The sequence below is a fragment of the Carlito syrichta genome, unplaced genomic scaffold (genome assembly GCF_000164805.1).
Source record: "Carlito syrichta isolate Samal-C Ts95f unplaced genomic scaffold, Tarsius_syrichta-2.0.1 Scaffold97037, whole genome shotgun sequence".
NCBI lineage: Eukaryota > Metazoa > Chordata > Mammalia > Primates > Tarsiidae > Carlito > Carlito syrichta.
Window position 1 is genome coordinate 55,272 of NW_007041133.1, and position 13,004 is coordinate 68,275.

A 13,004-nucleotide genomic window follows, 5' to 3' on the forward strand; every position below is an offset into this window, starting at 1 on the left:
ACCCGGAAGCGCAGAAAAGTGTGCACAGTTAGACTGCGTTGCTAAGATCCTTCTAGAAAGTGAGCATGGCTCACAGTTCGGTGGTGCCGGTTAGAGCCAGCTTTGTTATCCGGGACATACGATTTTACATCTGGTGTCTTCACAAGAGGTGGCAGAAATGAAGAGCGTTTGGCTGGTGTCGTTCACGGCAGTTACAAGCTTTGCTTTGTTTTGTTTTGAAACTTATGGTGGGTAAATAAGGAGGCGGCCCCCAGATTTGAGGACGAACTCCTTGTTTCAGGACTCAGGAAACTGTTGTTGGAAAGAGATACCCAGGAGCATCGTTCAAACCCGATGCAGGAAACCGGACAGACTCCCTCAGCCTGGAGCTCGTCCAGATGAGTTTCAGAGACTCTGGGGACATTCAGACCCAACAGGCCGGGTGGCCATGAGTGCCAGGAGCCGTGCTGGTGCCAGCGGGTCTGCTGCCAGCCCCTCTGCAACAGGCATGCTGGCCCGATGGTGGCAGGGCCTGGACCCTGATTGCTGCAGGTCTGGGTGAGCAAAGTCTGTTAGAAAAACAGAGAAACACTCTTACGTGTGGCCGTTCAAGTTAAAACCTCAAATTCAGACGAGGTAGCGCTGAGGCAAAAATGAAAGGAAAAGACTTTTTCAAAAGCTGAAAAGGTCAACATGACGATGTTATGTGACTTTATCTCTCACACCTTCTTTCCTGTTTTGACTGAAAATGAAACCGCCGGGAAAATCCTTGTAAGACGAGGTTCTGCGGAAGAACAGAGCTTCTCCAGCCTGGGCTCCTGACTATCAAGGGTCTGCAGGCTTTCTGGGGGAATGCTGGGGCGACAGAGTAAAGCCCTGGCTTAAAGAACAAAGCAAAGCAAAAACCTAATAAGCTGTGGGGGAACAGGGTCATCGGCACTGGCCATCAACCCAGCTTTGCAAATTCTGCTTTAACACACCCTCGGCTCTCAACACAGCAACGTTAGACAGAGGAGAAAACTGACACAGTCTGTGTCAAAAATAGATACATGTCTCCGTGGAGGAGAAACGAACGAGCCTGCGTTCGGGGCATGGGGCTGAAGTCGCAGTCTGACGGTTCGGGCTCAGGATCAGGCGGCAGCGGCCGGGAATCAACTCCCAAAGGGCGGTGGGACTGACAGCGACCACAGTCAGACTCGCTCTCTATAGCCGGGGATTGGAGAAGGCCCTCCTTGCTGATGAAGGGAGGCTAAATACACCTCAACAACCAAAGCCCCTAATGACTGTGGGTCACGATCCAGGCTTGTGGGTGTTAGGTGACTCCATTTCAATAGCATTTATTGCAGAGAGGAGGAAAGGCAGGCCTTGCTTGAATTTGCTCCATGACTGTTAATGATCTACAGGAGTACAACTTATTTTTTGTATTTTGATCCTGTATCCAGCAACACTGCTGGACTTGCTTACTCATTTTAGTATTTGTAGGTCATCTTGGATTTTTTCTCATTGGTAATTAAGGACAGTTTTGTCTCTGTTTTTTAGTTCTCATACCGCATTCTTTTTCCTTGCCTTATCACTTTAGTACAATGTTTTCTCACATTTGATGGAAATATTTTGATATTTGATATTGATTTTTTTCCCCCACACCCAGCTAATTTAAACATTTTTTTGTAGAGATGAGGTCTCACTATATTGCCTAGGCTGGTCTCAAACTCCTGAGCTCAAGCAATCCTCCTGCCTTGGCCTCCCAAAGTGCTGGGACTATAGGTGTGAGCCACCATGCCCAGCCTGATGCTGATTTTTGATTTCCAAAATTATTACTAATGAGTTTTGTGTTTAGCTAAATGTTTTTTCTGCATATTTTGAAAAAAATCATATGGTTTTTCTCCTGTAATCTGTTGGGGGCATTTTTGAGCCTGGGTCTCACTCTGACATCCAGGCTAGAGTGCAATGGCACAATCATGCCTCACTGTAGCCTTGACCTTCTAGGCTCAGGCAGTCCTTCCTCTTCAGCCTCCTAAGCAGCTGGGACTACAGGCATGCGCCACTACACCCAGCTAGGTTTTCGATTTTTATAGAGACGAGGTCTTGCTATGTTGCCCAGTTTGGTCACAAATTGCTGAGCTCAAGCAATCCTCTCACCTCGGCCTCCTAAAGTGCTGGGATGACAGGTGTGAGCCTCCACACCCGGCCTCCTGGAACCTATTGATGTGGTGTTTGGTTTTTCTGGTACCAAGCAGATTTTTTAGTCCTAAGATAAGTTTTTTAAAACATTTTTAAAAAGATGTAGGGTACAATTCAGGGTTAGGTATACAAATGTGCATTATGCAGGTACCCTTGTTGATGAGGTGTGTGCCCCCGTTCCCTGGCAGTTTCCCACTACCGCCAATCCACCCTTGCCCTCCCCTGGTAGTTCCCCACGACTGCCAATCCTTTTCTTATAGTATTATAATTGTTCAAGGTCTGCTTATGAGAGAGAACATGTGGAACTCAGTTCTTTGTTTCGGTGAAAGATCACTCAGTATTATAGACTCTAAGTCCATCCAGGTTGCCGTGAAGTTCATGATTTTGTTCTTCTGTATGGCTGCGTGATATTCCATCATGTATATGTACCACATTTTCTATATCCAGTCCTCTTTTGATGGGCAGCACGGTTGGTTCCATATTCCTGTTACTGTGAACAATGCTGCAATATACATATGTGCGCATGTATCTTTTTTATAGAGTGGTTTGAGTTCTTCCGGGTATATTCCCAGTAATGGGATTGTGGGGTCATATGGAAGGTCGATTTTTAGATCTTTTAGGAATAGCCACACAGTTTTCCACAGAGGCCGTACTAGTTTACACTCCCACCAACAGTGTAGAAGTGGTCCCTTTTTGCCGCAGCCTCTCCGGCATCTGTTGTTTTATGAGTTATTGGTGACGGCCATCCTGACTGAAGTTAGGTGGTATCTCAGTGTGGTTTAAATTGGCATTTCTTTGGTGACTAGTGAGACTGAGCATTTTTCGTGTATCTGTTGGCTGCTTATCTGTTTTCTTTTGAGAAGTGTCTATTCATATCTTCTGCCCACTGTTTTTTTCTTTTCAGCAAGCTTGAGTTCCTTATAGGTCCTAGATGTTAGGCCTTTGTCAGATATACAGTTGGCAAATATTTTTCCCCACTCTGTGGGCAGTCTCCCGCTCTCTCAATGGTTCCTTTGGCTTTGAAAAAGCTCTTCAGTTGATGAGGTCCCACTTGTCTATCTTATCTCTTATGGGCACTTGGGGATTTGATCAGGAAATGGTTGCCAGTTCCAATTTCCATAAAAGTTGTCTCCTACATTTTCTAAGGTTCTTATAGCTTGTTGTTTTACGTTTAGGTCATTGATCTGTTTAGAGTTGATTTTTGTGTATGGTGATAGATAGGGATCTCGTTTTAATCTTCTGCATGTGGTCAGCCAGTTTCCCCAGCACCATTTACCAGATAGGTTCTCCGCTCCCCAGTGGTTGGTGGTGGGGTTTTTGTCGAAGATAAGTTGGCTGAGAAATTGAGGTTTTGCTTCTGGAGTCTCTATCCTGTTCCATTGGTCTGTATGCCTGTTCTTGTACCAGTACCAGGCTGTTTTGATTATTGTAGCTTTATAAGAGTGTTTAAAGTCTAGGAATGTGATACCTCCTGCTCTGCTTTTTTTAGTTCTATTGATCACGAGGTATTTTTATTCATACACTGTTGAATTGCTGGGGTTTGTGTGTGTGTGTGTGTTTGTGTGTTTGCTAGCTTAGGCTTTTTGTATTTATGCTCATAATTGATATAGGCCTATAATTCATTGCACTAGCCAGGTCTGGTGGCACACACTGGTGGTCCCAGGTACTCAAGAGGTTGAGGTGGGAGAGTTGCCTGAGACCAGGAGGCTAAGGCTGTGGTGAGCCGTGGTTGTGCCACTGCACTCCGGCCTGGGGGACAGAGCAAGACCCTGACTCAAAGCAAACAGACCGACCAACAGTGTGCCCCTTCCACACGGTTCTTCCCCTGTCCCCGCTTTACTTTTCTACAATACTAAACATTTTATCTGCTTATTGGTGGCCTTCCTCCACCAGCAGTGGCATGGAGGCTGGGACCTCTCCATTTTGCCCCCTTGCTCTATTGACATGTTGCCAAACACAGGCGCTCCGTAAATACCTGTTGGATGAGTGAGTACATTTCTAAAGAACGACCGCAAGTTAGTGTGAAAACAACAGGTAGAAAACTTACAGGAAAGGAAGCCTGCAGGGCCAAGGACGATGAGAGGCGCTGACGTATGCATTTAAAGTGCAACCACCGAAGGCCGCAAACACTGTTCTAGGAGCAGGCGGCCTGCGAGTCACAGAACGGCAGGTGGCCAGCCACACTTGGCGCAAGGGCTGTGGTGTGTCAGCCTTGGCCTGGCAAAACCCTCAAGGGCGGAGCGGCATCTAAGGGAACGGTCAGGCGGCCTTGGTGGGGTGGAAACTAGACCCCGAAATATTCACACGGCAGACAGTGGCAGAATAAAAGGCGGTCGATTCCCACACGAGGGCGGACGCCTCTCGGAAGCCCCAACGTTCAGTCGAAACAGCTCAAGAGTGGAGGCTGCCATGTGCAGGGGATTTAGGAAAAATTCAAAACATCTCCAGCGAGGAAGACGGTCCATCTGCGGAAGGGACGATGAACACCCAGGTCACGCGCGCGGTGATTCTGTGGGGGCAGGGGACGCCTGAGCTGGTGGCTCGGCACGCAGTGACTCCCAGGGCGCTGGAACACGGCGTGACCTCAGTGAAGCTCAGTGGCAACTACGGCCAAGTGCGGGAGGTGGCCGAACTTCAGAGGTGGCATCAGGCGCTCACTGCATAAGCTTTTACTGTTTGCAATGCTTCATAAGAAAAACAGATTTCCCTTACGGCAAGATCAGCTTGGATCATTTGGTGAGCACCGTATTGTTCAGGGCTGACACAGGTTTCATGCCCAGCTCTGAGTTCGTGTGAAGGAGCAAGCTGGTGCCAGACAGACCCACTTGATCATCCACAAGAACACGGGCGAGAGGAACACAGGAGTAAGAATCTCACCAATGTCACGGCACGCACTTGCAAAGAGGAAACAGAAAAGTGCCAAGGGGAGACTGAGTCAGAGGAAACAGCAGTGTAGATCTGGGTCTCTCAAAGAGCCGTATTTCTGTGGCGAACCGTGTCTGGGCTTCAGCAAACCCCATTTTTCATATTCCATTAATGCTATTAATTTGAATCCTAATGGCTTTGTCACTTGCCTTCGTTAGTTAGTTAGGGTTAGTTAGTCTGCACAGTTACTTTTGTTTTCCAGTTGTGAAGACGCTGGGGCTCACATCCAGCTGTTGCTTTGTTCATGTGAGTTACACCAGGTTTGTAAGAATATTTTCCATTTAAATGGATCTGTCCTAGCAGGATGCAGTGGCTCACACCTGCTATCCCAGCACTTTGAGAGACAGAGGCAAGAGGATCGCCTTAGTCCAGGGGTTTGAGACCAGCCTGGGCCATTTGGCGAGACCTTGTCTCTGCAATAAATCAAAAAATTAGCCAGGCATGATGGCGCGTGCCTGTGGTTCCAGCTACTTGGGAGGCTGAGGCAGAAGGATCACCTGAGCCCAACAGGTCGAGGTTGCGGTGGCCGGGAACGTGCCACTGCACTCCAGCTTGGGCAACAGAGTGAGATTCGGATTCAAATATAAATAAATAAATAAGTAAATGGATCCATTTATTTCCAAAGCTGGTATATTCAATTGGTTTTTAACTGTATTTTAGAGAGAGGGAAACACACTCAAACATCAACAGTAGGGTCGTGAGATTTGGGGGAACTTTAAAAAAAACTGTGATGCTGGCCCTTTCCAAGTTTTCTATACACATTCCTCCGTTACTCTAATAATCCGAAAATAAGCAAAACTTTGTTCAGTGCCCTCAGTTATGCCTCGCAGTTTCATGCTCAAGAGATCACTGCTTTAGTAAACCGTTTAACCTCAGAACTGAAAAGGGACGCTCTCATGGGATCCACTAGCTGTCCCGGCTTGTCGCCTGCCACTGCTACGTGAGACTGAGCTGGGAGTGTGACTGCAGGGGTGACTGTCTCACCTGAGTGTCGCAGTGCAGAAAACCCCTGCTCTTCTCCCCAGTGCCAGGCCGGTGGGCTCTGATTGTGCGCCGGACGGAGGTCAGGACCTTCCTGGTACCAGTCTGCGTCGCTGCTGCTGATTGAACAGAAAACGATGAGAAACTCTCCAGGGACTTTTTAGAACTCGAGTGGAAACGAATCCGTTTACCGAGACTTAAACCCCATTTCCCACCTTTCCTACTGTCATTTTCCCAGAAGTAAACAGTGCTTTCAGAAACAATTATGGAGAAAAAAAATTTTTTTGGAGTCAGGGTCTCACTCTGTCACCCCGGCTGGAGTGCAGTGGCAGGATCACAGTTCACCCACTGCAGCCTTGACCTTCTGGGCTCAGGCAATTCTCCTGCCTCAGCCTCCTGAGTAGCTGGGGCTGCAGGCATGCGTCATCATGCCCAGCTAATTTTTTTTAGGTTTTGCAGAGACAAGGTCTCACCACGTTGCCCAGCTGGTCTCGAGTGCCCTCGCTCAAGTGATCCTCCCGCCTCAGCCTCCCAAAGTGCTGGGGTGACAGACGAGAGCCACCACGCCAGCCCTAAGAAGAATTTACTTTGCAAAGTGAACTATTCAGTCTCTAGAACCTTGCAAGAGCAAATTACTTGACTCTGCAATTCTACAATTCTTTTAAGAGACGTGCAAGCATAGCTTTGCCCCACTGGCGGCACAAAGAAGTTCCCGATCACGCGCAGATCCTCCAGGGACCCTGAAAGACACGTGGTGAGAGCGTGGGCGTGCGTGGTCACCTGCTGACACAGTCTCCCGTGAGGGGGTCACAGCTGCCCGCACAGTCACAAGGCCGACAGCCGTAGTCTCCGAAGCCCCAGTATCCCAGCATGCACCGGTCGCAGCGGGGCCCTGCCACGCCAGGCTTGCAGGGGCAGTCGCCATTGCTGGGGTCACAGAAGGTCACGGAGCTGGAGGGGAGGGCCGCTGAGCCAGTCGGATGGCAGGAGCACGCTGCAACAGAAGGGACACGAGTGAACACCGGCGTGGATGTGGGGCACCAGGAGCCTGGGTGTGTGTCTAGGACATCATGGAGGCGGGACAGTCGAGGGAGGTGGGGGGGGACACTGCAGGGTTGAGCCAGACTCTGTGAGGGTGGTGTCCTGGGAAGGGCCTCGTCACAGCGCGGGGTTTGCCGGTGCGGCAGCTCATGTCCGGAACCCCAGCACTTTGGGAAGCTGAGGCAAGAGGATTGCCTGAGTCCAGGAGTTCGAGGCCAGCCCGGGAACTTGGTGAGACCCCGTCTGCACAAAACCAGAAAAAACTAGCTAGATACGGTGATGTGCGTGTGTCATCCCAGCTATGTGGGAGGCTGAGGCGGGAGGATCGCCAGGGCCCAGGAGGTGGGGGCTACAGGGGCTGTGCTCACGCCACTGCACTCCAGCCTGGGCGGTGGAGTGAGACCCTGTCGCAAAAAACAAAACAAAACAAAAAAAACCCCGCGGGATTCTGTCCTGTGGGATCCGCAGGCCCCAGGAACTGCAGCGCAGACTCATGACATGGTTACACCCGCCTGTGAGCAGACACGGGAGTGGCGCTGCATAGACCAGGGTGGGGGAGAGGGTGACGGGGAAACAGAAGGAGGGAGACCTAGGGCGATGGCCTCGGGTGGGGATGGGAAGGAGGCCTACAGGAAACACGAATGCTTCAAAGACGGAACAGGCAGGGTTTGGAGACCATCTGGATGGGGGGAGGCGGCGTGGAGGGACCCACAGGCACAGAGGAAGCCCGCACCAGCGTGAAACCAAAGGGCGACGTTCGCAAAGATTTAGAGTGGAGGCCGGAGGAGGCTGGGCCACAGAGCCCTGCTGGGGGCCGAGCGGGCAGGAAGGCAGAGAGGAGCTCAGGGCTGAGCCGGGGAAGTGGGAGGGGTTTGAAGGCCCTCATGAGCTCCGGGCACCTGAGGATCCAAAGCTCAGGGAGGCGCTGGGGTCCCAGACTCAGTTCTGAGACTTGTCAGGTGGCGGCTAACACCAGAGAGGCAGGAGGGCACAGGGGAGGGAGCGAGGAGATGGCCGGGGATGGAGCGCCACAGGGCAGGGCAGCAGCAGCCATGGCTGGGGAAACAGACTGCTGTGCATAAGGAGCAGGGGGCAGTCTCGACCCACGCAGCCCCAGGGTCACGGCCACCGGCTTGCGCGTGTAAAGAGTGTAAGCACCGGCACCAAATGCCCAGGGCGTGAGGCGGATGGAGCTATGGGGGTCCCCTCATTCCCACCGCGTGTCCCGCGCCTCCAGTGTGGCGCCACCCTCACGCCCCCTCTGGGAGTCTGTGTGGCTCTTCCACGCGGCACCTCTCGCCAGGCATCCTCCCCGGACACCGCGGGCTCCTCAGGGGTCCCTGGTGTCGCTAACGGTGGCTGCGCTCTTAGCAGAGGCTGCTCTGTGGGCAAAAGGCCCTGGAAGACTCGCTCCTGATTTAGCTGCTCCGAAAACGGAACGCAGAGTTCAAGGCCCTCCGCTAGGAAAGAGGCCGCCGTCCCCAGGACCCGCGGCCACGCCCTCCGCTGTGCCCTGGACCCACACACTGTTTGCTCTTGAAAAGGCCAAGGCCCCGCGGAATGCCAGAGCCTTCAGAAACTGCCCAGCTGCCAGGCCTTGGAGGGGGTGGGCCTTGGGAGCCAGTTTTGAGACAGCTCGAAGCAGAAAGGACTGGAGCTGTTAGAAGCACATGAAGTGTGAATCCAAATAGTAGATGAAACCTGAATCTTCTGCCCTTTGGGGTGGTTTTCGCTTTTCCTTCTACAATCAACTCTTTTCACTAGTGGACAGCCATAAGGATAAAAATAGCTGTAAAAATAGCTGAGAAAAACTGCAAGCAATCTAAGTCTGTGAAAGGCCGTGGTTTCCTCTTTACAATCTTTGGGAACATTTCTCTACTGATCCTTGACATGTCGTATGTATCATGTTCGATGACAGCTAGTTCCGCAGTATTCAAGGTGTATTTAATCCCACATAAAATTATGCTAGAACAAATCTAAATAAAGATTTGCTTTTGGGGGTTTTTTTGAGCCGATGTGTCACTCTGTTGCCCAGGCTGGAGTGCAGTGGCACTCGTGGCCACCGCAGCCTCAACCTGCTGGGCTCAGGCGATCCTTCCAAGCAGCTGGAACTACAGGAACTCGCCACTACGTGCAGCTGATGTTTTGATTTATTATTGTAGGACAAGGTCTTGCCAAGTTGCCCAGGCTGTTCTCGAATCCCTGGGCTCAGGGATCCTTTCTCCCTGGCTTCCCAAAGTCCTGGGATGATGGGTGAGAGCCGCCACACCCAGCGAAGATTTGCCTTTCCTTTCCTGAGTTTCAGTGTCTCCTAAGTGAGTTGTTGTGAACAGGAGAATGGGGAACGGCCTCTGCTTACAGCTTGAAAGAATGCCAGTGTGATGATGTCTGAGCACATTTCCTGCCTGTCTTCTCTAAGCTTCTAAATGCATAATGCCAATGAACACAGGCACCCAGCTCCTCCTTTATGGTGCTTGGCTGTGTGGTTGCTGCTCAGACCCTCTCTGATTTCTGCAGCATCCCTCTGCTGATTGGTCATCACTGGGCCAGTTGCTGTCTATTCCTGAGTATAGCTGACAGTTCTGGGGCGGTCAAAAAGTAACTTTGTTTTCTTGGTTTGCTTGGTTAAAACGGAAGAAGGCACCTTTGCATACACAGACACATTTTTTTATGGGAAAACTCCTGGACATCATCGCAAACCCTGTGTTTTGCTGTGCAGGATTGGGTTTTATCATCCACCATTATCTTTTTTTTTTTGTGAAGGAAATCCCACCTGCTTGGCCTCCTGTATTCCCAGGCCACTCAGTTGCCCTCAACCTGGACACCCAGCCAGGAGCTGAGGTCGCTCGTGCCCCTTTTCTGTTGGAGGTACAAGCCCCTTGACTGTGTCTGTCCTTGGGCTCACCTGGGAGAGACTATGATTTGCCCTGCCGTAATGCATTGTGCTGCCCTTTCCTTCCAGTAGCTTTCAGTTACACATTTTCCTGGGTGATTTATTTGGAGTCTGTTCCACGGAGACAGAGGTGTTTTGTTGTGTAGACAGTGACTAGATGGCCTGCCGCATGGGAGACACGGAGGAAATCCAGGGTGCATTTTTTTGAATGGGCGAGTTGTGTTCCTTAGTGAACACTTCTTGATAATTGGGGGCCTTTTGCCTCCCATCATCTCGTTCTGACTTTTCACTTCTCTGCTGTCTCTGTATTTTAATTTTTTTTTTCTAGAGACAGAGTCTTGCTATATTCCCTACGCCGGTCTCCAATTCCTGGGCTCAAGCAGGCCTCCCAGCTCGGCCTCCAAAAGCACTGGGCTGGCATGTGCAAGCCAAGCTTGCTGTCTCCCCGGGATGCCATGAAGGCCTAGAAGGTAGGAGCCACGACTTGTACGTCTGCATCCCCAGACCTGGGTGCACGCCGGACCCATTTTGGCGACTCGCTCAGTCTTGGCTGAATGAATACATGAACGAACGTGGCTCCGAAGAAGCAACCGCGAACGTGCCACGGTCTTACGTTGTGCCAGCCCCTAAGACGCCCACACCACGCCCCGTCCTTCCCGCCTCCCAGCCCCCGGGACAGCAACACTAAGATCCTGGAAACAGAAAAGAACCCACAAAGCTGCGGCAACTCAAGCGTGAAGCGAGCAGCCCGCCGAGTCTCCCCAGGACAAGACAGTTGCCTACAGTCATCTTTGCTCAGCCCAGCCGGACTCTTTTTTGCACAGAGCTTCTTTCTTCCGACTCAACACGGAGCATCTCCCCCAGAAATGCCTCTTGCTGGCAGCACTCTTTGCTTGCTTGATCAGCGTGAAATCTCTTTTCTTCCCTTTCGCCCAGTTATATCTAATTTCAACCCTTTGTTCTAGGGAAGTAAATGGTTTTTGGCAACACCTCCTCCCCCCCAGACCTTCTGAGGATCAACAGAGGGTTGCTGCCTTCTGCCTGAGAAGTTGCCTGGGTAGCCCGAGGATGTCCACCCTCTTCCACATGTATTCACGAGGGCCTCCCTTTTCTTCATGGTTTCTCCAGGACATTCAAATCCCTCCATCCCTCCTGGACTAAGACTCCTTAGGTGAAGCAGCTCTTCAGATTCAAATGTCACGTGGCTGTTTATCAGACAGCAGGGCCTCACTCAAGACCAAAGGCCATATATATACATATATAAGTACATACATATATATGTGTGTGTGTGTGTACCCCCCAGGTCCTTTAAAAATTATCCGTGGCTCTAAAACATATGACTCATTATTTTGCCTTTGTTGACTCATTTTTTTCATCAGCTAGGTCACACTGTATAGATAGATAGGGTTTGCTGGGTCTTTGTTGGTCATTGGATCAAGGTCTCTGGAGTCAGACAAGCCTGGGTTCAAGTCCCAGCCTTGCTGTGCAAACTTGAGCAAACTGTAGACAGTTGCCCTCTATATCTGAGGGTCCAGCATCCATGGATCACATTTTTGATCCACGAAAATAAACTGTAGAACAAAAAGAGTTGGGGAGAAAAGAAAACCAGCGGAGGATAAGAACAACAATAAGAATAATGCAGCTAAATAACCAACACAGTATAGTAGCTGTTCACACAGCGCTTACATGGTATTAGGCGTTACTAGCGATCGATAGCAGATTTGTGGCACACGAGAGGAGGCGTGTAGGTGGCGGCAAATGCCGCGCCATTTTTCGTCAGGGGCTTGAGCTGTGGATTTTGGCGTCTGGGGGTCCTGGAACCAACAGAGACCCCTGTGGCCAAGGTTAGTCCCAGTGTCTTCATTTGCCACATAGCAAAGACGCCACCAAACACGTACTGATTGCTCAGTGGGATGGCTTCTGCATGCGGCCCGTTCTGGTTGCCGGTCACAGCGGCCATCCGACAGATGCTAGTTCTCTTCTTATGTCCCATCGAATGTCTTTCAGACTTTCTGAAGGTTTTGATAAGGGGGGACTCCCCCAAACCAGAATTCCCTTTTGGAGGGTGGGCGCCTGGTGGGATAGGCATCCCCCACCAGGTGAGTGTTTTAGCATCGTGGACCAGCTGGCATCGTGGTGAGAGGCTGCCTTCAACTTCATACGTTTTGCCCGTTTCATGGTCGGTCATCTGTGAGCACACCTGCCCACACCGCCCTGAGTGGTTGTGCACCCAGATCGGCAGGACCCCTCTGTTCTCCCCCCCATGCGCCCGATCTACCCCAGAGTGACGGGGTTTGTTTCCCTGGATGAAAGAAGCTCTCTCAGGAAAACGTCCTGCCGAGATGGAAGAGGGGAGACAAAACACCGGCAGAAGCACCAAGAGGCAACAAAATGGACGAGTTCAAACACTGCTTTGAGCAGCAGGAAAAGCGTCTTGGTAGGTGTGTTGCATCCCACGGAGAAGACTTTGAAGGTGACCCAGGTTTAAACACGTTAAGAAGAAATGCACAATATTTATAAATAAATTCCAGGTTTCTGGGGGAGGCCTCCTTGTATTTTATAATTATTTGCTTGCTTATTTAATGCCCTCATCAAATGCAGACTGGCACATCATTTACTATTCAGTGAACCAGACTTTCCGTCTGGGAGGCATTTAGGGAATTTCATGACCTCTTCCGCTTCTCTGCCTGCACTTGACTGACTTTTATTATCCATTAATTCAGAGCATTTCTCCTTTCTGGGGGGTGAATTTTAACATGTAATATTTAATCTTTTAAAAAGACAGTCCTGGTAATGTTATTACGTTATGCCATCTTAACCCTCTGGCTTTACTTCCCAGATTAAAAAAAGAAAAGCTGAGTGAGATTAAAGCTTCCCAATGGTCACTGCCAAATCCCTGATTCTATTTACAGTTTGCTTTTCAGAAACTGTTATTTCTTTTTTCTTTTTTTTTTTTTTTGAGTTGGAGTCTCGCTCAGTCGCCTAGACTGGAGTGCAGTGGCCG

General features: G+C 50.4%; 1 protein-coding gene across 1 annotated transcript in view; it reads right to left on the reverse strand.

The window, feature by feature from the left end:
* NTN4 (netrin 4) overlaps positions 1–13,004 on the reverse strand; it is a 93,372-nt gene that overhangs the window by 14,308 nt on the left and 66,060 nt on the right. The window contains exons 6-7 of the mRNA XM_008062904.1: positions 6,847–7,060; positions 6,070–6,185 (exon numbers count right to left, since the gene is read on the reverse strand). Coding sequence (XP_008061095.1) covers positions 6,070–6,185; positions 6,847–7,060 — 330 coding nt within the window. The remainder of the gene's footprint in view (positions 1–6,069; positions 6,186–6,846; positions 7,061–13,004) is intronic.